The sequence below is a fragment of the Heterodontus francisci genome, chromosome 4 (assembly GCF_036365525.1).
Source record: "Heterodontus francisci isolate sHetFra1 chromosome 4, sHetFra1.hap1, whole genome shotgun sequence".
Taxonomy (NCBI): domain Eukaryota; kingdom Metazoa; phylum Chordata; class Chondrichthyes; order Heterodontiformes; family Heterodontidae; genus Heterodontus; species Heterodontus francisci.
In genome coordinates, this window is record NC_090374.1 from 38,158,903 (window position 1) to 38,180,654 (window position 21,752).

General features: G+C 42.6%; 2 protein-coding genes across 2 annotated transcripts in view; one reads left to right on the forward strand and one right to left on the reverse strand.

Annotated features, from left to right (window-relative positions):
- Window positions 1–254: 254 nt before the first annotated feature.
- rwdd (RWD domain containing 4) lies at window positions 255–20,241 on the reverse strand. The gene is made up of 7 exons (XM_068029364.1): window positions 20,029–20,241; window positions 14,937–15,017; window positions 10,287–10,396; window positions 9,400–9,550; window positions 8,574–8,685; window positions 4,155–4,488; window positions 255–836 (listed from the first exon to the last, which is right to left on the reverse strand). Exons 1-6 carry the CDS (start codon window positions 20,050–20,052, stop codon window positions 4,433–4,435), a joined length of 534 nt encoding a protein of 177 aa, XP_067885465.1. The 5' UTR covers window positions 20,053–20,241; the 3' UTR covers window positions 255–836; window positions 4,155–4,432.
- A 258-nt stretch (window positions 20,242–20,499) lies between these two features.
- The window catches only part of trappc11 (trafficking protein particle complex subunit 11), a 104,311-nt gene continuing 103,058 nt past the window's right edge, over window positions 20,500–21,752 (forward strand). The window contains exon 1 of the mRNA XM_068029360.1: window positions 20,500–20,585. The gene's annotated coding sequence lies outside the window, so the exon portion shown is untranslated. The remainder of the gene's footprint in view (window positions 20,586–21,752) is intronic.

Below are 21,752 nucleotides of genomic sequence, written 5' to 3' on the forward strand. Positions count from 1 at the left end.
ACTAGTAATTAGCTGGCAACCAGACACCTGGGCATGCACTACTATTTATTGTTGTCTGCTAACCATTTGCCAATCCATTTTAATAATTTTTCAAGCTGAGTGATGGGCTTGGATTTTACACAATAGACCAGAAGGTGTGTGTCAAATACCATCCTGAAATCTAGGTAGATAACATCCACGGTCTCTCCTTTACTGCACTGATCATGTATGCATGTGTGGGAAAGATTTCCTGTTTTATAATAAAAGAGTCCATGTGATAACAAATATTAAAAGCTTTATTAAACTCCCAAATATTTCCGGTTCATCTCATGATGGTAAAACAGGATATCAAAAGGGGAGAAGAGAAGAGGTACAGTCCATAATACCAACCTGCCTGGTTAAAATAGCAAAATAATTAGCATGATTGCAGATAGGTCACTATATTAACCACCCTCGCTCAGGAAAATATTGAGCCATGGCTTTATAATTAAAAATATGACTTTAACAGAGGTATACTCCACTAGAAATATGTGCAATAAAGCAATCTGTTAATGTGTGTCCAACTTAGTAGTAGCTCAAGTTATTCTTTTTTTTTTATTTTGCATTGTAAATAGACAGACCTGACTGAAAAGTCAGATTTAGTGCATTGATTGCCTTTGAAGTGTGCAGCTAATCTGTAGAGTAAAAACAAAACCCACAATGATTTCATACCAAACAGATGCTGTAATTTTACCAAAGAGGTTTTCAACACAAACACAGGAAATGTATGTGTTTCAACAAAATTAATCTGACATTCTAGGCTCACACCAGTCCACAAACTTGGGTTACTCTTCATCCTTGCAGCCAGTTTTGCTCAACTGCAAATGGGGAGGTGGGGAGGGGGGCGGGGGGGGGGGGGGGTGGTGAAGAGAAAAAGAAAAGCTATTAGGAAATGAAACCACAACATTATAAAGGCCTGTGAATAAGTTTCCAAAATTGCTTTTGATACTTCGTTAGATGTCACTCAATTTTCATCAAATAAAAATCTGAATTTACTTATCTTTAAAGTAAGCCACTAGATTTGCTAGTCACAACCTCCTTTTCACAAAACTTTCAGCTTGAAATTGCTAACCTTGAACTTTCTTCATGCATTTTCAGACTGTTTTTTAAAAACGAAAAATCAGCAAGCCCACCTTTCCATTCCCCCAAAATTGGTTGTTCTAACTTTAATAGGAAATACAGCTACATGAAATGAGTAGCGTAAAAGTGCAGAGAGGTTGGAGCATGTCACTAGGTCTTTGGTGAAACAAAGTTACCAAGGATAAGAAATCATTGAATAAGAGTGTCATTACGGCACAGAAGGAGGCCATTCAGCCCAGAGAGTCCCTGCTGGCTCTCTGTACAGCAATCCAATCCATCCCATTCTGAGGGTGAAAGCTCATCTCGGTGTCAAACGTGACACCAAAGTTGCGAATAGATTGGCTTAATCTGAGAAGGTTGCCAGAGAGGCAGTAGCTACAGAATGGAGTTTGGAGCAGGCACCAAAAACAATGGCTCAGTCTCAATATTTAATTGGAGGAAATTTTCTTCTCATTTGTACCGGATGTTGGATAAGCAGTCTGATAATTTAGCAACAGTGGTAGAGTTGAGAGAAGTGGTGGTGAGGCAAAGCTGGGCTTCGTCAGTGTACATGTGAAAACTGACGCCGTGTTGTCGGATGATGTTACCAAGGGGCAGCATGTAGACGAGAAATAAGAGGGGGCCAAGGATAGATCCTTCGGGAACACCAGAGGTAATGGTGCAGAAGCAGGAAGAGAAGCCATTGCGAGTGATTTTCTGGCTATGATTAGATAAATAAGAATGGAACCAGGTGACAGCAGTCCCACCCAGCCAGATGACAGTGGAGAGGTGTTGGAGCAGGATGTTGTGGTCAGCTGTATCAAAAGGTTGCAGACAAGTCGAGAAGGACAAGGAGGGAAAGTTTACCTTTCTCAGTCACATAGCATGCTATTTGTGATTTGGATAAGAGCGGTTTCAGTACTGTAGCAGGGGTGAAAACCTGATTGGAGGAATTCAAACAGTTCTGGGAAAATGCCCAAAACCTTAAATCTGTGTCCCCCGAGTCCTTGTACCATCAGCTAATGGAAACAGCTTTTCTTTGTCTGCCTGATCTAAACCCATCATAATCTTGAACACCTATTAATTCTTCCCTCAATCTTCTTTGCTCCAAGGAGAATACCACCAGCTTCTCCAACCCAAACTTGTGGCTAAAGTGCCTCATACCTGGAACCATTCTGGCAAATCTCCTCTGCACCCTCTCAAGGACCCTCACAACCTTAACTGGACACAATACTCTAATTGTGCCTAATCAGAACTTTATAAAAGTTCAGCATAACTTCCCTGCTTTTGTACTCAATACCTCTATTTATGCAGCCCAAGATGCCACATGTTTTGTTAACTACTCTCTTAATATGTCCTGTCCTGCCACTTTTTAAGATTTATGTATATGAACCCCCAGATCCCTCTGTCCTGTTTAGAACTGCAGCTTTTATAGTCTACATTGCATCTCTCTGTCCCTTCTGCCAAAATGCATCACCTCACACTTGTCTTTAATAAGTTCCATGTGCCACTTGTCCTGCTGTAGTCAAATGGTATCATCCTCACTGTCTGCCATCCTCCAGTCTAAAAAACAACCATATACCACAACTCGCTGATTTCTGTCCTTAAGCCAATTTTTTTTAAACCTACTGGACACTGACCCTCCTATTCCATGAGCCTCAGTTTTGTTAACCAACCTTTTATGTGGTACTTTGTCAAGCACTTTCTTAAAATACATAAAGACAATGTACACTGCTTTCCCTTCAACCTTCTTAATTATTTCATTTAAAAATTCAATTAGTTAGATTCGTCAAGTACGATCTGCCGTTTACAAATCCTTGCTGATTCTCCTTAATTAACTCAAACCTCTCCAAGTGCCTGCTGATTTTTTCCCCCCTTGATTATTGTTTCTAAAATCTTACCCACCACCGATGATAAACTGATTGTTCTGTAGTTAATAAGAATGTCCTTGCATTCTTTCTTGAATAAGGGCGTCACATTTGCCACTGTCCAATCCTCTGGCACCTACCCCATTTCTAGGAAAGATGGGAAGATTATGGCAAGCCCTTCCGCTATCTCCACTCCCACTTCCTTTAGCAACCAGGGATGCAAGCCAACCGGACGAGGCAACATTATCCACTCTAAGCACAGCCAGCCATTCCAGTACATGCTCCTCATCAATTTTCACCGCATCCATTATTTCTATCACCACTTTTATTGATATTCTGTCAACATTCTCTTCCTCGGTAAACACTGATACAAAAGTACTCAAGTATTATAGCCTTTCCCTAAGCATATAATCAACCTTTTTGTCCCCAATAGGCCCTACCCCACCTCTTACTTCCCGCTTACTATTTACATCCTGGTAGAAGATTTTTGGGATTCCTTTAATGTTGACTGCCATTCTACTCTCATATTCTCTCTTTGCCAGTCTTATTTTCCTCTTCATTTCCCCTCTCAACTTATTTTATTTGGCTTAGTTCTCACTTGAAGAATTCACCACACATGCATCATACACTTTTTTTTTTGCTTCATCATACTTTCTATCTCCCTTGTCAATCAAGGAGTCCTGGCTTTGGTTCCCTTACCTTTTGTCCTTGTTGGAATGTACCTAGCCTGTACCTGAAACATCTCCTCTTTAAAGATCACTTTAAAGTTCTCTTACAGCTTTTCCTGTTAGTCTTTGGCTAGATCCCCTCTCATCCCATTGAAGAGTCACTTGATGTGGAGTTGAAGGGAAGTGAGGGGATGGGGTAAAAGAGAAAATAATAAGGTCATGGTGCGACTGGAGGACAAAGGAGATAGAGGCTTGGGCCGGAAAGCTTTGGTGAGGTGGGAAGGAGTTGCCACCTGTGAGCTATGTTGTGAGGTGACTCAAATCACACCTTTGATGAATTTCATTTCAAATGAGCACAGGCAAACTGACAATTTAGCCAGCCTTCACCACAAAGTAAAACTTTACTGAATAGGGTATCGCCTAGTCATAGAAAATTCACTGTTAACTCACTATGTCCAACAGTCAGCTCAATTATGAAATCTGCAGTTGGAACAGCTAGCACAACCAAATTACCAAGTTTAAAACAAAAAAAAATACTTACATGCTGTGTATGCCAGATCAAAGTCGTCCATCAGGCATTAGCAGATTTTATTTGAGAGAAAGTGGAAAAACTCATTAGTAATCGAAATGCTTCAAATTAATTTACAAATCCAACACCCTGGCCTTTTTGAGAAAGAGTACTTCCTTTACATCTTTCAAAATAACTACAATTGTGACCATCTAATAAAGTTTCTGCACATTAAAATATAGTCAGACTGTTGTCAGTTGTGAAAATGGTAATTATACTCAAATTGTTGATCTTTAAGAAAAAAAACAAAGTTATACCTTAATAACATCCACCCAATTCCATCCACGTGGCAATTCCCCTCGGTTATCTAATAGAGAAATCAAAAATAGCAGAACTAAAAACTGTCCTCAGAGTAAGATTCAAAGAGGAGCATTAGTTTCTTTCACACCAATTTCTTCCCAGGGGTCCACGGATTCCAATCAACTTTTGGCTATGATTTACATGTAAGCTCTCAACTGTGGGTGTCTGTAAGCTATTTGAATGTGGACGCATCAAATCCAAGACCAATCCTGACTTCACCCAACATCCACTTTGCCAGCAGGGATTAACTATGATGATTGCGTCCAATTCTGGTCACCAGACTTTAGGAAGGATGCAAGGGTCCTTGAGAGGGCGCAGAGGATATTTACCCGAATGGTTCCACCAGAATGGTTCCTGGGTTGGGCGATTTTAGCTACGATGTTAGGTTGGAGAAGCTAGGGTTGCTCTCCTTGGAACAAAGAGATTGAAGGGTGATTTAATAGAAGTGTACAAGATTATGACAGACTTACATAAGTTAGACAAGGAAAACCTGTTCCCATTAACTAATGGTACAAGGACTAGGGGACACAGATGGAAGGTTTTGGGCAAGAGATGCACAGGGAATGTGGGGAAGAAATTTTTTTATGCAGCAAGTGGTACTGGCCTGGAACTTGCTGCCCACAAGGGTGGTGGAAGTGGAGACAATCAATGATTTCAAAAGGAAATTGGATGGGCACCTGAAGGAAATAAACTTGCAGGGCTATGGGGATCATGCGGGGGAGCGGGACTTACTGGATAGCTCCGCATAGAGCTGGCATGGACCTGATGGACCGAATGGCCTCCTTCTATGCCATAAATGACTGAGTGGAGACCAAGGTCCAATTCTCCTTCCCAAACACAGCCACACAAATTCAACTCTAGAGCGTAGTGACAGGTTTGGTAGAAAAAGGCAATTACAATGGATGGAAAGTTATTTCTCAGAGATCCAAACAAAGGGCAAATCATTAAATCATGTCCAACTATTCAGGGGGACGTTTCACACCTTGTTGCTGGAAACTTTGTGATCTCTGTGGGGGCTGAGCGCGAGAGTGCAAGAGACTTTTTTTAAAAAAAGGGAAAATTAAGCAGCAACATGTTGCATTGTGGTTTTGTTACTGGACTAATGTTCCCACCATGGCAGCTAAGGGATTTAAATTCCATTATTTAAATAAATCAGGGGTTAAAAAAGTGACCATGAAATTACAGAATAGTGGTAAAAACCCATCTGCTTCACTAATGTCCTTTAGGGAAGATGATTTGCTATCCTTACCTGTCCGGCCTGTATGCAACTCCAGAACAACAGCAAATGTATTTGACTCTTAACTGCCTCTGAAATAGTGTAGCATGTCACTCAGGTGTATAGGGATGGGCAAATAATGACTCCCCAAAACCTGTCCACTATCTACAAGGCACAAGTCAGGAGTGTTATGGAATACTCTCCACTTGCCTGGATGGGTGCAGCTCCAACAACACTCAAGAAGCGCGACACCATCCAGAACAAAGCAGACCGCTTGACTGGCACAACATGCACAAACATTCACTCCCTGCACCACCGACGCACAGTGGCAGCAGTGTGTACCACCTACAAGATGCATTGCAGCAGCGCACCAAGGCTCCTTAGACAGCACCTTCCAAACCCGCGACCTCTACCACCTCGAAGGACAAGAGCAGCACATGTGTGGGAACATCACCACCTGCAAGTTCCCGTCCAAGTCACACACCATCCTGACTTGGAACTGATTAGATTAGATTAGAGATACAGCACTGAAACAGGCCCTTCGGCCCACCGAGTCTGTGCCGAACATCAACCACCCATTTATACTAATCCTACACTAATCCCATATTCCTACCAAACATCCCCACCTGTCCCTATATTTCCCTACCACATACCTATACTAGTGACAATTTTTTATAATGGCCAATTTACCTATCAACCTGCAAGTCTTTTGGCTTGTGGGAGGAAACCGGAGCACCCGGAGAAAACCCACGCAGACACAGGGAGAACTTGCAAACTCCACACAGGCAGTACCTGGAACTATATCGCTGTTCCTTCACTGTCGCTGGGTCAAAATCCTGGAACTCCCTTCCTAACAGCACTGTGGGTCTACCTACCCCACATGGACTGCAGCAGTTCAAGAAGGCAGCTCACCATCACCTTCTCAAGGGCAATTAGGGAGGGGCAATAAATGCTGGCATAGCCAGTGATGCCCACATCCCATGAATGAATAAAAAAAACATATTTACGTTTAATTGTACAACTTTTTAAAAAAAAAAAACAGAATAAAAAACTTTGTCGTGTTACAGGGTGCCTGTGGATATTTTACAAGGGAATAGGAGCAGTTCAGATGTAAAAAAGTTGAGAACCCCTAATGTAAGGGAGAAGCAGTCACCGCTAAACCCAAGCAGATATCTGGCAGACATAAATTTGTAATAGGAAGGGTGATTTGTGTTCCAATTATTAACTTGTGACAAGTAAGTGTGGAGATATGGTGCATTGGATAATCAGAATATTAAAACATCTTCTCCCCACCATTGCAGAGAAAGTGAAAATGTAGCTACAAAAGGTAACTAATGTAACCCCACTATTTAAAAAGGGAGGTAGAGAGAAAGCAGGGAATTATAGACCAGTCAGCCTGAAGACAGTAGTGGGGAAAATTCTAGAGTCCATTATCAAAGATTTTATAGCAGAGCACTTAGACAATAGTGGTAGAATAGGGCAGAGTCAGCATGGATTTATGAAAGGGAAATCATGCTTGACAAATCTACTAGAATTCTTAGAGGATGTAACTAGTAGAGTTGATGAAGGGGAGCCAGTGGATGTGGTTTATTTGGACTTTCAGAAGGCTTTTGACAAAGTCCCACATAAGAGATTAGCGTGTAAAATTAAAGCGCATGGGATTGGGGGGTAGTGTATTGCGATGGATAGAAAATTGGTTGGCAGACAGGAAACAAAGAGTAGGGATAAATGGCTCTTTTTCCGAATGGCAGGCAGTGACTAGTGGGGTACCACAGGGATCAGTGCTAGGACCCCAGCGATTCACAATATATATTAATGATTTAGATGAGGGAACTAAATGTAATATCTCCAAATTTGCAGATGACACAAAACTGGGTGGGAGGGTGAGTTGCGAGGAGGATGCAGAGAGGCTTCAGGGTGATTTGGACAAGTTGAGTGAGTGGGCTAATGCATGGCAGATGCAGTATAATGTGGATAAATGTGAGGTTATCCACTTTGGTAGCAAAAACAGGAAGGCAGATTATCTGAACAGCAATAAACAGAGAGGAGAATATGCAGCGAGACCTGGGTGTTCTCGTACACCAGTCACTGAAGGTAAGCATGCAGGTCCTACAGGCGGTAAAACAGACTGATTCCTGGGATGGCGGGACTGACGTATGAGGAGAGATTAGGTCGGTTAGGATTACATTCGCTGGAGTTCAGAAGAGTGAGGGGAGAGCTCATAGAAACCTATAAAATTCTAACAGGACTTGACAGGGTAGATGCAGATGTTCCCGATGGTGGGGGAGTCCAGAACCAGGGGTCATTGTCTAAGGATACAGGGTAAACCTTCCAGGACTGAGGTGAGGAGAAATTTCTTCACCCAGAGAGTGGTGAGCCTGTGGAATTCGCTACCACAGAAAGCAGTTGAGGTCAAAACATTGTATGTTTTCAAGAAGGAGTTAGATATAGCTCTTGGGTCTAATGGATCAAAAGGTATGGGGAGAAAGTGGGAACAGGTTACTGAGTTGGATGATCAGCCATGATCACAATGAATGCCGGAGCAGGCTCGAAGGGCCTACTGCTGCTCCTATTTTCTATGTTTCTTTGAAAAAGGATGCATAGAAACATAGAAAATAGGTGCAAGAGTAGGCTTTCCCGCCTTTGCCCCATACCCTTTGATCCATTAGACCCAAGAGCTATATCTAACTCTTTCTTGAAAACATACAATGTTTTGGCCTCAACTGCTTTCTGTGGTAGCGAATTCCACATGCTCACCACTCTCTGGGTGAAGAAATTTCTCCTCATCTCAGTCCTGATGCAACGCAGACTAAGCTTCATTCATTTGTATGTACACAACAATTACTAATTTAATTCTTCATAGCAATATTCCAAACCTGTCTTATCAGCCAACTTCTTCTTTTGGGATTTTGACAGCTGTTCTTTTTTTTCTTTTTTCTTAGCCACAGTAGTATTAGATGTTACAGTATTTTCAGTCATTGATATGGTCTGTAGGAAATCCCAAAGAATATACATTTTTATACTAATCATTTTCATCCTCTTCTGTAACAAGCGTGTATGGCTACAAGAATAGTTCCTTTATACTAAAAGCAAGGCAGTATCTTATCTCTGGAAATGGCTGACTAAATATCAATCATTAGTTTAAATGATTAACAAAAAACACCGCAGCACTTTAAAAAAAAAAAGAGCAAGGGAGTTCTGTTCCTGCCTAATATTTATCCCTCAATCAACACCCCTAAAAACAGATCATATAGTTTACCTCATTGTTTACGGGATTTTGCTATGTGCAAATTGGGTGCTGTTTCCCAAGTTACAACAGTGACTCCACTTCTAAATTATTTCACCAGCTGTGAAGTGCTTTGGGGCACTCCAAGGTTGTGAAAGACGCTATATAAATGCAAGTTTGTTTGTTCATGTTAAAACGCCAGCTAGTTTGGTTTCAACTTGGTCCTGGAAGAGGAGACCAACAAAATGACCACATACAAGATTCAAAAAGGTTTAAAAATCTTGAAGGTATTTCACAAATTAAATTTCAGTATCAATTCTACTATAAACATGAATGCACAATAAGTTCCTTATACTGCAACTGAATAGTCACATTTTAAATGATTAAATCCATAATGCAGCATTTTCGTAGAAACAGAACACCGTCAGGAATTAAGCGCTTCTTAAAGTTCGAGCATTCTTTAATATCAGACTTACCACAGCTCCAATTACTGGGTGATGGTTTTCCATAAGCTGCTCTTGGTTTTCTTTAGCCCATTCAAACAGTGTGTACACCATGGCAGTCCCTAGGTTTGCTTCAACCTGTTCATGCAGCTTGGCTATTATATTCTGCTTTACTGAAGAAGAACTGAAGAGCACATAAAATGTATATCAATATAAGACATAACCAGATGATTTATCAAATTGGGAACGAAACATGGCTAAAATTTTAGTCATAATTTTTACTGAAGAATGATTTAATACATTGTGCCAGTTCTTTACGAAGCTATTGGAACTTTCCAACCTTGGTAAAAGCTACCCAAAGTATTAGGCTGAACATGGGTCATTAATAACGGAATGAGCTAGGGAAGCAAAGTCTTTCTTTTGTCTGGGTTGGGAAAGGGGAAGAAAACCAAAATTGGTAATCAAAATTTTATGGCCAACTGTTTGTTTATGCCACAATGTACATGGGGTAAATGTGTGGGAATTATGTTATTTAATAAAGGATTTTTTGTTAGCCGTCCTAACCTACTTTCTATTAACTTCTCTGCCTAAGCTTTCTTTTATAGGCTGGCTCTCAGACACCTTGCTGGGATAGTCATATAGCACATCAGAAATAGGCTGGCAGTCAGATAGACTGTCACATTGGTGATAATATTATGAATTTACGCTGAAGCAAACTGAAGGAGAGCTCTAGATCTCTTCCCAGGAGGTGTGTGTATGCGCTTATTTTAAGTAAAGAAATCTTAAATACAGTGCACTTGTATTCAAAGATTACAGCTAGATTTTAATTCACAAACCAATTAATTACAGATCCCTTTAAAATTGCAAGGAGGATATAAAATTATCCAGCATTCTCTGCTAAATAGGATTAGAACTCTTACATGTTATTGTTGAAGAATGCATTCAATGAAATGTTTGGGGGCAGTTCTGGATACATTTCAGGCCATGAAATTTCTAGCAGGAAGGCTTTAGGGTCGCCAAGGTTACCTACCTAAAAGAAAAAACAAATAGAAAGGTCAAATGCAATATTGGCAGAGAAGTTAAGACATTCCAAATACAAGATTTAGCAATTTATGAAACAACATACTTTATTGGTAAATACTGAATGCATTGGATATACCTCCTTCAAACAAACATTCAACAATTACCTCCAGTCATTTATTATACAACTATCATTACTCTTTAGGCCAAAAGGTTGTATCTGGCTTCCCTGAAGGAAACAATGGGGGGTGGGGAAGTGAGGGAGGGTGGGTGGAATTTCACCCAGATCTCACCATTATTGCCACTACACCATATTCCCATCAATTTGAACATTGTTGCTGGTGGCGGAGGGTAAACCTGGTGCAACAGATCACCCACATGTTGTAGAACCTACCCAACCAATTTTCAATGCACAGCTGAATGAAAATTGTGCGGGTTCTAAAATATATGTGAGCAATCCGCCTCACATGGTTCACCTCGCCCCCAGTGGTAACATTCAAATTGATGGGTATATGGTGTCATGGCAATAACGGAAACGAGGCTGAAAAATGGTGAGAATTGGGTGCTTACTATTCAAAGATACAAAATGTTCAGAAAAGATAGGAAAAAAGGGATGTGCGGTGGCATTACTGATCTGGCAGATGGTCATGCTATTGGTGGGGTATTCTATAGGGAGTGAGAGAGCAGGAGAAGCAAATCTGCAGGGAAATCACACAGATGTGCAAGAACTATAGAGCGGTTATACTGGGGGACTTCAATTACCCAAATATTGAGCGGGAAAATGTTAGAGTACAGGGAAAGGAGGGGGAGGAATTTCTGAAATGTGTTCAGGAGAACTTCTTTGACCAGTATGTTTTCAGTCCAACTAAGAAGGAGACATTGCTGGCTCTGGTGCTGGGGAAATGAGGCAGGCGAAGTGGACCAAATGTCTGTGGGGGAACAGTTGGGTGGGAGTAATCATTGTACCATAAGGTTTAGATTAGCAATTGAGAACGGCAAGGAACAATCTAAAGTAGAACATGTAAACCGGAAGAGGGCCAACTTCAATGGGATAGAGGGGATCTAGTCAGGGTAAAATGGAACCAAAGATTGATAGGAAAAACTATAATGGAACAAGGGGTGAACTTTAAGGAGACGTTTCAGGTACAGGCCAGGTACATTCCAACAAGGGCAAAAGGAGAGGGAACCAAAAGCAGGGCTCCTTGGATGACGAGGGAGGTAGAGAATATGATGAAACAAAAAAAAAAGTGCATATGATGCAGGTCAGGTGAATTCTTCAAGAAAGAACCGGGTAAGGGTTCTCTCGCTCTCTCACTCCCTATAGAATACTCCCCCCAAAAGCATTATCATCTGCCAGATGAGTAATGCCACCCCACCTTCCTTTTTTCAATACGTTGAGAGGGGAAGTGAATAAAAGGTCTGGCAAAGAGAAAATGAGAATTGAATGGCAATTAACATAAAAGGGAACTCATAAATTTTCTACCAGCATGTAAATAGCAATGGGTAGTTAGAAATAAAAACAAGAAATGCTGGAAATACTCAGCAGGTCTGGCAGCATCTGTGGAGAGAGAGGCAGAGGTAACGTTTCAGGTCAGTGACCCTTCTTCAGAACTGACCTGAAAAGTTAACTCTGCTTCTCTCTCCACAGATGCTGCCAGACCTGCTGAGTATTTCCAGCATTTCTTGTTTTTATTTCAGATTTCCAGCACCTGCAGTATTTTGCTTTTATTATAATGGGTAGTTAGAGATGGGGTGCAGCCTATTAGGGGCAAAGAGGGTAATATAGGCTTAGAGGTGCAGGGCAAGGCTACAATACTTAATGAGTACTTTGTATCAGTGTTTACTAAGCAAGAGGATGCTGACAAAATATTGATAGAAGCAGAGATGGTAGTGCTAATGAATGAAGTGAAAATTAATAGGCAGGATATACTGGAAAGGCTAGCTATGTTAAGAGTGGATAAGTCATCTGGTCTGGATGGTCTGCTTCCCAGGTAAAGGAAGTGGGAGTGGAGATAGTGGAAGGGCTTGCTATTATCATCCAATCTTCCCGAGATATGGAAGAAATGCCAGAGGATTGGAGAGTGGCAAATGTGACACCCTTATTCAAGAAAGAGTGTAAGGACATTCTTAGTAACTATAGGCTGGTCAGGTTAACATCAGTGGTGAGTAAGGTTTTAGAAGCAATAATCAGGGAAAAAAATAATCAACAGCCGCTTGGAGAGATTTGAGTTAATTTGAGTTAACTAGGGAGAACCAGCACCGATTCGTAAAAGGCACATTGTGCTAGACTAATCTAATTGATTTTTTGATAAAGTCATAGAGAAGGTGAATGAAGGGAATGCAATGGATGCTGTCTATATGAATTTTAAGAAAGCATTTGACAAAGTACTACATAAAAGGCTGGCTGACAAGATTGAAACTCATGGAATAGGAGGGCTAGTGTCAGCTTGGATAAAAAAAGGCTTAAGGACAGAAAACAGCGAGTCGTGGTAGATGGTTTTTTTTTGGACGATAGAAGACAATGGTGTTCCCCAAGGTTTAGTGCTAGGACCACAGATTTTTTTGATAAACATAAATGACTTCAATATTGGAATACACAGAGTAAAATTTCAAAATTTGCTCATGATACCAAACCTAGAGGTGTGGCAGACAGTGAGGATGATACCAATCAACTGCAGCAGGATATAGATAGGCTACCAGAATAGGTAGACAAGTGGAATATGGAATTTAATAGAGAAGTGTGAGGTGATGCATTTTGGCAAAAGGGACAGGGAGAGGCAGTACAGACTAAATGGTACAGTTGTCAAGAGTGTACAGGGATAGAGGGACCCCATGGTTCTTATGCATAGATCTTGGAAGGTGACAGAACATATTGCGAAAGCAGTTAGCAAAGCATATGGGCTTCATAAATAGAGGTATTGAGTACAAAAGCAGGGAAGTTATGCTGAACATTTATAAAGCTCTGGTTAGGCCACAACTGGAGTATTGCGTCCAATCCCGGTCACCATACTTTAGAAAGGTTGTGTGGGTCCTTGAGAGGGTGCAGAGGAGATTTACCAGAATGGTTCCAGGGATGAGGGATTTTAGCTACAAGGTTAGGTTGGAGAAGTTGGGTTTAATCTCCTTTGCTGCAAGGAGAAGGAGGGGAGATTTGATAAAGGTGTACAAGATGATAACAGTTTTAGATAAGGTAGACACCAGGGTTGTCCAACATAGTGCCTGCCAACCTTTCATAACTTGTGAACAGAAAGAGGCAAGATTGATTTTGTTCCATTTGTGCTCCCCAGTTGTTAGCAGTAAGTGAGCAGAGAGTTGGTGCAGCTTGGCCTGCAGCTGAGCAGTCACTAGTCTTCGCTTCCTGCAGCTAGTGACAGTAAGGGGGGGCGGGGGTCCGGCAGTGGGGTGGAATGACACTTTGGTGAGCTTCCAGGTCAATCACACATCAAAAGCAAAAAGCATGGACAGTTTGCTTGCAAGTGGACCTTCGTCAAATAGAAGTGCGGGGAGGCGGCCGCTGTCAGTTGTGGGGGGGGGGTGCGTGAGCATGCAGCGACAGGGGCGGTGTTGGCGGAGAAAAGTGATGCATGATTCAGAATGCGGGGCTGCACCGAACAGCAGTGTGTTTCCACTCCTGGTGCATGGTGGGTGATGGGAGGAATTGTTGGGGGGAAAAAAAGGCTGGTAATTTTTTTAACCCATTATGCCCTATTTTTAATGCCTTTATCTTTCTGCAATTTGCTCACTAGCATCCTATGTAGGACAAAAATTGTAATGTGGCCTCTCATGCATAAAGGTTGGACACCCCTGAGTAGACAAAGAAAAGCTGTTCCCATTAGCTGATGGTACAAGGACTCGGGGACATAGATTTAAGCTTTTGGGCATGAGATCCAGCAGGAATGTGAGGAAGAACAATTTTTTTTTTTTTAAGCACAGTGGTAAATGGCCTGGAACTCGCTGCCTGAAGATGGGTAGAAGCGGAGACCATGAATGATTTCAAAAAGGAAATTGGAAGGGCACTTAAGGGAAATAAATTTACAGGGCTACAGGGATCGAGCTGGGGAGTGGGACTGACTGCATTGCTCTAGAGAGCCGGCATAGACTCGCTATGCCACATGGCCTCCTTCTGGGCCCATTATAACTCTATGATCCCCAGTGTGTCTCAAAACAGTTACACCAAATTTTTGAAAAACAAATTACAGATTTTGAGACACAATACTACAATAGAACTGCACAACACATCTAAGACTTAGCCGAATCTTCCTCTTGCTTCAATCACAATCTGATTTCAAGGTCAATCTGATTGTACAATATACATGATTTATATTGTGCATTTTGATTTCCTATAATTCAGACCACTATTGCACACGTGGATGCTATCGGGAAAGAAGTCACTCTCTAATGCATCTACATCATTCACATAGATTCCTATGGTATAATACTCTGAAGTGCAGGATTAATAGTCGAAAAGAATCAGCAAGAACGTTAACTTACAATCAATGCAAACTCAAGTTACCAACTGCACTTGTACCAAATGACTTATTGTAACTGACCCTATATTGAAAAGATGCTGGACTGAGTTCCTTAAAACATTCATCTCCTTCATAAATGGAGCGTAGAGCTTCAAGCTCCATCTGAAAAAAAAAAGCAAAACTGATAACATTATGAAGGCAGAGAGTAAGTATTTTACTTTTTAACATGATCTTTTGACACCTTTATCATATACCCTGATTAGATGATTCAGATGACATTTGATCGGCATTTAAAGAACACTGGAACAAGCAAGATAAGTTCTGATGAAATGTTAATGACTTGAAATATTAGATCTGTTTCTCTCTAAACATATGCTGCATGACCAGCTGAGTATTTCCAGCATTTCCTGTTTTTATTTCAGATTTCCAGCATCTATGTTTTGCTTTGGTCATGTTTCTTAGATGTGGAGCAGTAGAGGAAATCGCTCATGGTTTTATGGGTTCTTCACTTTTTTTTTTAATATTCATTCAGGGATGTGGGCGTCGCTGGCCAGGCCAGCATTTATTGCCCATCACTAACTGCCCTTGAGAAGGTGGTGATAAGCTGCCTTCTTGAACCACTGCAGTCCATTTGGGGTAGGTATACCCACAGTGCTGTTAGGAAGGGAGTTCCAGGATTTTGACCCAGCGACAGCGAAGGAATGGCGATATCGTTCCAAGTCAGGATGGTGTGTGACTTGGAGGGGAACTTGCAGGTGGTGGTGTTCCCATGTATTTGTTGCCCTTGACCTTCTAGTTGGTAGAGGTCGCAGGTTTGGAAGATGCTGTCGAAGGAGCCTTGGTGCATTTCTGCAGTGCATCTTGTAGATGTAACACACTGCTGCCACTATGCGTCAGTGGTGGAGGGAGTGAATGTTTGTAGATGGGGTGCCAATCAAGCCTGCTGCTTTGTCCTGGACGGTGTCGAGCTTCTTTGAGTGTTGTTGGAGCTGCACCCATCCAGTCAAGTGGAGAGTATTCCATCACACTCCTGACTTGTGCTTTGTAGATGGTGAACAGGCTTTGGGGAGTCAGGAGGTGAGTTACTCACCTCAGGATTCCTAGCCTCAGACCTGCTCTTGTAGCCACAGTATTGATATGGCTACTCCAGTTCAGTTTCTGGTCAATGGTAGCCCCTAGGATGTTGATAGTGGGGGATTCAGCGATGGTAATGCCGTTGAATGTCAAGGGGAGCAGGTTAGATTCTCTCTTGTTGGAGATGGTCATTGCCTGGCACTTGTGTGGCGCGAATGTTACTTGTCACTTATCAGCCCAAGCCTGGATATTGTCCAGGTCTTGCTGCATTTCTACAGACTGCTTCAGTATCTGCTTCAGGAATAGTTCAAGGATAATACAGAAAATCAAACAGGAGTTAAATGAACTCAATGTTCATGTGATCCAACTAATTTTTGATTGTTTTCAACTTTTGGAAGCCTATGAGAGTTTTGCCATAGAAGCCCAATTTGATTTTGCATTGCTGGCAAGGTCAGCATTATTACCCATCCCAAATCGCCCTTAAGAAAGTGGTAGTGAGCTCCTTTTTTGCATTGCTGCAGTGTGTGTGGTGAAGGTACTTCCACAGTGCTGTTGGGTAGGGGGTTCCAGGATTTGGACTCAGCGACAAAGGAGGAACAGCAATGCATTTCCACTCATACAATAATAATCAAAGATGGACCCTGAGTGGAGCATTTGATGGGACAAATTTACTCTATTTCATTTCAAACTCCAATTCTCAAGTCTCAGGAACAGCGTTCCTACTGAAACTTAGTAAGAACCAAGGGACAAGTTACTGCCTGAAAATGTACAACACGTCTTCCCCAATTCTTCCGCTTCTCTGTTCCATACTATTTTTTAAAATATATTAGTTTCATGGGATGTGGGCATCACTGGCAAGGACAGCATTTGTTGCCCATCCCAAATTGCCCTTGAGAAGGTGGTGATGAGCTGCCTTCTTGAACCGCAGCACCCCATCTGATGCAGTTACACCCAAAATGGTGTCAGGGAGGGAATTCCAGGATCTTGATCCAGCGACAGTGAAGGAACAGTGATATATTTCCAAGTCAGGATGGTGCGTGACTTGGAGAGAAACTTTCAGATGGTGCTGTCCTTGCCCTTCTAGGTGGAAGAGTTCCCAGGTTTGGAAGATGTTATCAAAGGAGGCGTGGTGAGTTGCTGCAGAGCATCGTGTATATGGTACACACTGCTGCCACTGTCCGTTGGTGGTGAAGGGAGTTAATGTTGAAGGTGGTAAGTGGAGTGCTGATCAAGGGGGCTGCTTTGTCCTGGATGGTGTTGAGCTTCCCGAGTGTTGTTGGAGCTGCACTCATCCAGGCAAGTGGAGAGTATTCCATCACACTCCCGACTTGTGCCTTGCAGATGGATAGGCTTTGGGGAGTCAGGAGGTGGGTTATTCGCCATAGAATTCCCAGCCTCTGACCTGTCCTTGTAGCCACGGCATTTATATGGTTGCTCCTGTTCAGTTTCTGGTCAATGATAACCCCATTTGCAATGGTAATGCCGTTGAATGTGAAGGAAAGATGGTTAGATTTTCTTTTGATTGAGATGGTCATTGCCTGGTGCCTGTGTGGCTCAAATATTACTTGCCACTTATCAGCCCAAGCCTGTATGTTGTTCAGGTCTTGCTGTATATGGACATGGACTGCTTCAGTATCTGAGGAGTTGTGAATGCATGATGTTCAGTACCAGTCATCAGCGAGCATCCCCACTTATGATGGACAGAAAGCCATTTGATGAAGCAGCTGAGGATGGTTGGGCCTAGGACACTATGCTGAGAAACTCCTGCAGCAATGTCCTGGGGCTGAGATGATTGGCCTCTAATAACCACAACCATCTTCTGTTGTGCTAGGTATGACTTCAACCAGTGAACAGTTTTCCCTGATTCCCATTGACTTCAATTTGGTTAGGGCTCCTTGAGGCCACACTCAGTGAAATGCTGTCTTGACATCAAGGGCAATCACTTTCAGAATCATTTATGGCACAGAATGAGGCCATTGGCCCATTGAGTCCATGTCGGCTCTCCATGGAAGTTATGCAGTTAGTCCCACTGCCCGACTCGATCCCCGTAGCCCTGCAAGTTTATTTCTCTCAGGTGGCCATTGAACTTTCTCTTGAAGTCATTGATCGTCTCAGCTTCCACCATCCTTGGGAGGCAGCGAGTTCCAGGTCATTACCACCCGCTGCATTAAAAATATGCTGCCTCATATTGCCCCTGCATCTTTTGCCCAAAAACTTTTCATCTGTGTCCCCTGGTCCCTGTACTATTTGTTCTTGTGAACAGTTTTTCCTTGTCTAACTTATCTAAGCCTGTCTTGTATCTTATACACATCTATTAAATCTCATACGAACAAACAGTAGGCTATTCGGCCCCTGGAACCTGCTCCGCCATTCTATAAGATCATGACAGATCTGTTTGTGCATACAACTCTACTTTCCTATCTACCTCCAATATCCTTTGACTACCATGTCTGTCAAGAATCTGTCTACCTCTTCCTTAAAAACATTCAATGACCTTGCCTCCATTGCTCTCCAGGGAAGAGAGTTCCACAAGCTCTTGCATGGTGAGAAGAAAGTCATATCATTCCCACTCCTGGCAGATGCACCATTAGTAAACAACATTGCTTTGGGGTCCCAAATGTTTACCTAGCGCCGAACTCCTCCTCTATCCCCACCCACCCTCAGTAGCCCCCAATAAAGCTAGTGAATCACAGAATTGTTATAGCACAGAAGGTGGCCATTTGGGCGGCCTCTTAGTGTTCACACTGGCTCTCCGAAAGAGCAATTCACTCAGTGCCATTCCCCCACCTTCTCTACGTAACCCTGCACGTTCTTCCTTTTCATATAAAAGGCTAATTCCCTTTTGAATACTTCACTTGAACCATACACTCAGACAGCATATTCCAGACCTTAGCCACTCACACTGCGTGAAAGTTTTTCCTCATATCGCTTTTGCTTCTCTTACCCTTTACTTTAAATGTGTCCTCTCATTCTCGATCCTTTCACAACTGGGAACAGTTTCTCCCTATCCAGTCTGTCCAGACCCTTCATGATTTTGAATACCTCTTCTCCAAGGAAAACAGGCCTAACTTCTCCAATCTATCTTCATAACTGAAGTTCCTCATCACTGGAACCATTCTCATGAATATTTTCTATACTCTCTCCAATGCCTTCACATCTTTCCTAAATGTGGCACCCAGAACTGGACGCAGTACTCCAGGTGAGGCTGAACTAGTGTCTTATACAAGTTCAATACAGGCTCCCTGCTCTTGTACTCTATGCCCCTATTAATAAAGCCCAAGATACTATATGCTTTATTAACCACACTCAACCTGTGCTGCCACCTTCAATGACTTATGCACATATACACCCAGTTCCTTCTACTTCTGCACCCCCTTTATTTTATATTGTCTCTCCATGTTCTTCCTACAATATTGAATCACTTCACATTTCTCTGCATTGAACTTCATCTACCACCTATCCACCCATTCCACCACCTTGTTTATGCCCTTTTGCAGTTCTACACTATCCTCCTCACAGTTCACAATATTTCCAAGTTTCGTATCATCTACAAACTTTGAAATTGCGCCCTGTACACCAAGGTCTAGGTCATTAATATATAGCAGGAAAAGCAAGGGTTCGAACACTGACCCCTGGGGAACTCCACTACAAACCTTCCTCCAACCCGAAAAACATTTCCATATGAGGAGCTAAGCCTTTAATCGCACATATGCCCTCTGATAACATTTCTTGACTTGGAAGAATTGTCTTAGTTGAGTTTGAATTGCCATACTTCTTTGCTAAGATGGCTGCTATGGGATGGGGAGAAAAAGAATCAGAAGTGGTTTTCCACATCTGATCAGATCAACTGAGATGCTTTTAATGGTTAAACAGACTGTTGACATTCACTGTGTAAGCCACTTGAGAGAAGTGGGGGACTGCTAGCACCAGTAGAGCTACTGCAAGGCAAGAGAGAACCGTTGAGTTTCTGCCACACGGGCTGCCACCAGCCGCTCTCTGAACCGTCACTTTCTGCCTCCAGCCCCACAGGAGAAAACCCATTGATCCACAGGCTCCACTCTCCGGCCCAGTGTGATGGCCAGAGCCCAGCCATGCTCACCGTCTGGTCCTCGTTCGCCGTCATGACGGTTACCCGGAAGGGTGGAATTCACACTATCAGCCTCAAACCCGAGCAGTCTCCATCCAGCCGCGGCTTCCACTCAACTAAACTCCGGGGACATCCAAGCCGAACACTCTTCACTACCGACTGCTCCTCGTTCAGGCTCCAGCCTGAACTCTCACCCTTACCGTTGAACTTTCACACCATTGGTCGAGTGACTCTGACGTCCCGACCAATCAGCTGTGTCTACCAGACGACCGCATCCAGTCACGTGATAGATCCTGCCAACGCCAAAAGCTGGATCCACACATTTGATAGCTTCTTTTCAAACACGGCACTAACGCATGTGCATTGGTAGACTTTCACGGGCAGGCGCATAACGGGCAATTGTCACACGCATGCGCAGAATCAACGGAGTTTGCTGATGTCAACGGACGCGCGCCGGTGGATGACGTCAGCATGCGCCCCATCTGTTTCAACTGGGCGCCATTTTCAAAACGTTCCTGTTGTAGGCTCACGTTCAAGGCGTCTGAAGTTGAGAAAACAGCTTGTGGCAGGTTAATTTGAATTAAATTTGCTGGAGTGTTACCTTTGATTTATTGCTGTTTTTTTTCAGAATTTTGAATATTTAGTTGAAGTGGAGATAGCGGAAGGGCTTGCCATAATCTTCCAATCTTCTCTGGATGCGGGGTAGTTGCCAGAGGATTGGAGAATGGCAAATGTGACACCCTTATTCAAGCAAGGGTGTAAGGATAATCCTAGCAACTACAGGCCAGTCAGTTTAACATCAGTGGTGGGTAAGGTTTTAGAAACCATTGAAAATATCAATGGACACTTATGGTAGACAGTGGTGTTCCCCAAGGATCAATGCTGCTTTTTTGCTATATACAAATGACTTGGATCGTGAAATACAGGGTAAAATCTCAACATTTGCTGACTATACCAAACGTGGAGGTGTGGTACACACTGAGGACGATATGAACCGCCTGCAACAGGACATAGGCTAGCAGAATAGGCAGAGAGGTGACAGATGGAATTTAATACTGACGTGTGAGGTGGTGCATTTTGGCAGATGGAATAGGGAGAGGCAATATATACTTAATGGTACATTTCTAAAGAGTGTGTAGGAACATAGGGACCTGGGAGTTTAGGTGCATCAATCTTTGAAGGTGGCAGGACATATTGAGAGAATGGTAAAGCATTATGGCATCTTGGGCTTTATAAATATAGTGCAAAAGCAGGGAAATTATGCTGAACCTTTATAAAGCTCTGGTTAGGTCCCAAATGAAGCACTGTGTCCATTTCTGGTCACCACACTATAAGGAGGAATTGAGGGCCCTCGAGGAGGTTTACCTGAATGGTTCTAGGGATGGAGATTTTATTTGCAAGGTTAGGTTGGAAAAACTGTTTTTAGAACAAAGGTGATTGAGGGGAGATTTAATTGAAATGTACAAGATTATGGCAGGCTTAGAAAAGGTAGACAAGAAAAAACTATTCTGATTAACAAATGGTACAAAGATTAGAATTTTTTTTTATTAGAACATTACAGCGCAGTACAGGCCCTTCGGCCCTCGATGTTGCACCGACCTGATGAAACCATCTGACCTACACTATTCCATTTTCATCCATATGTCTATCCAATGACCACTTAAATGCCCTTAAAGTTGGCGAGTCTACTACTGTTGCAGGCAGGGCGTTCCACGCCCCTACTACTCTCTGAGTAA

Excerpts from the sequence above, each read along its gene's own strand:
- rwdd (XM_068029364.1), bottom strand. The coding sequence starts at position 20,052 with ATGACGGCGAACGAGGACCAGACG. Across the intron at positions 15,018-20,028 it reads CGGCGAACGAGGACCAGACG|ATGGAGCTTGAAGCTCTACG; the intron begins GTGAGCATGGCT and ends TTTTTTTTTCAG. Across the intron at positions 4,489-8,573 it reads GAAGTTGGCTGATAAGACAG|ATAACCGAGGGGAATTGCCA; the intron begins GTTTGGAATATT and ends TTTCTCTATTAG.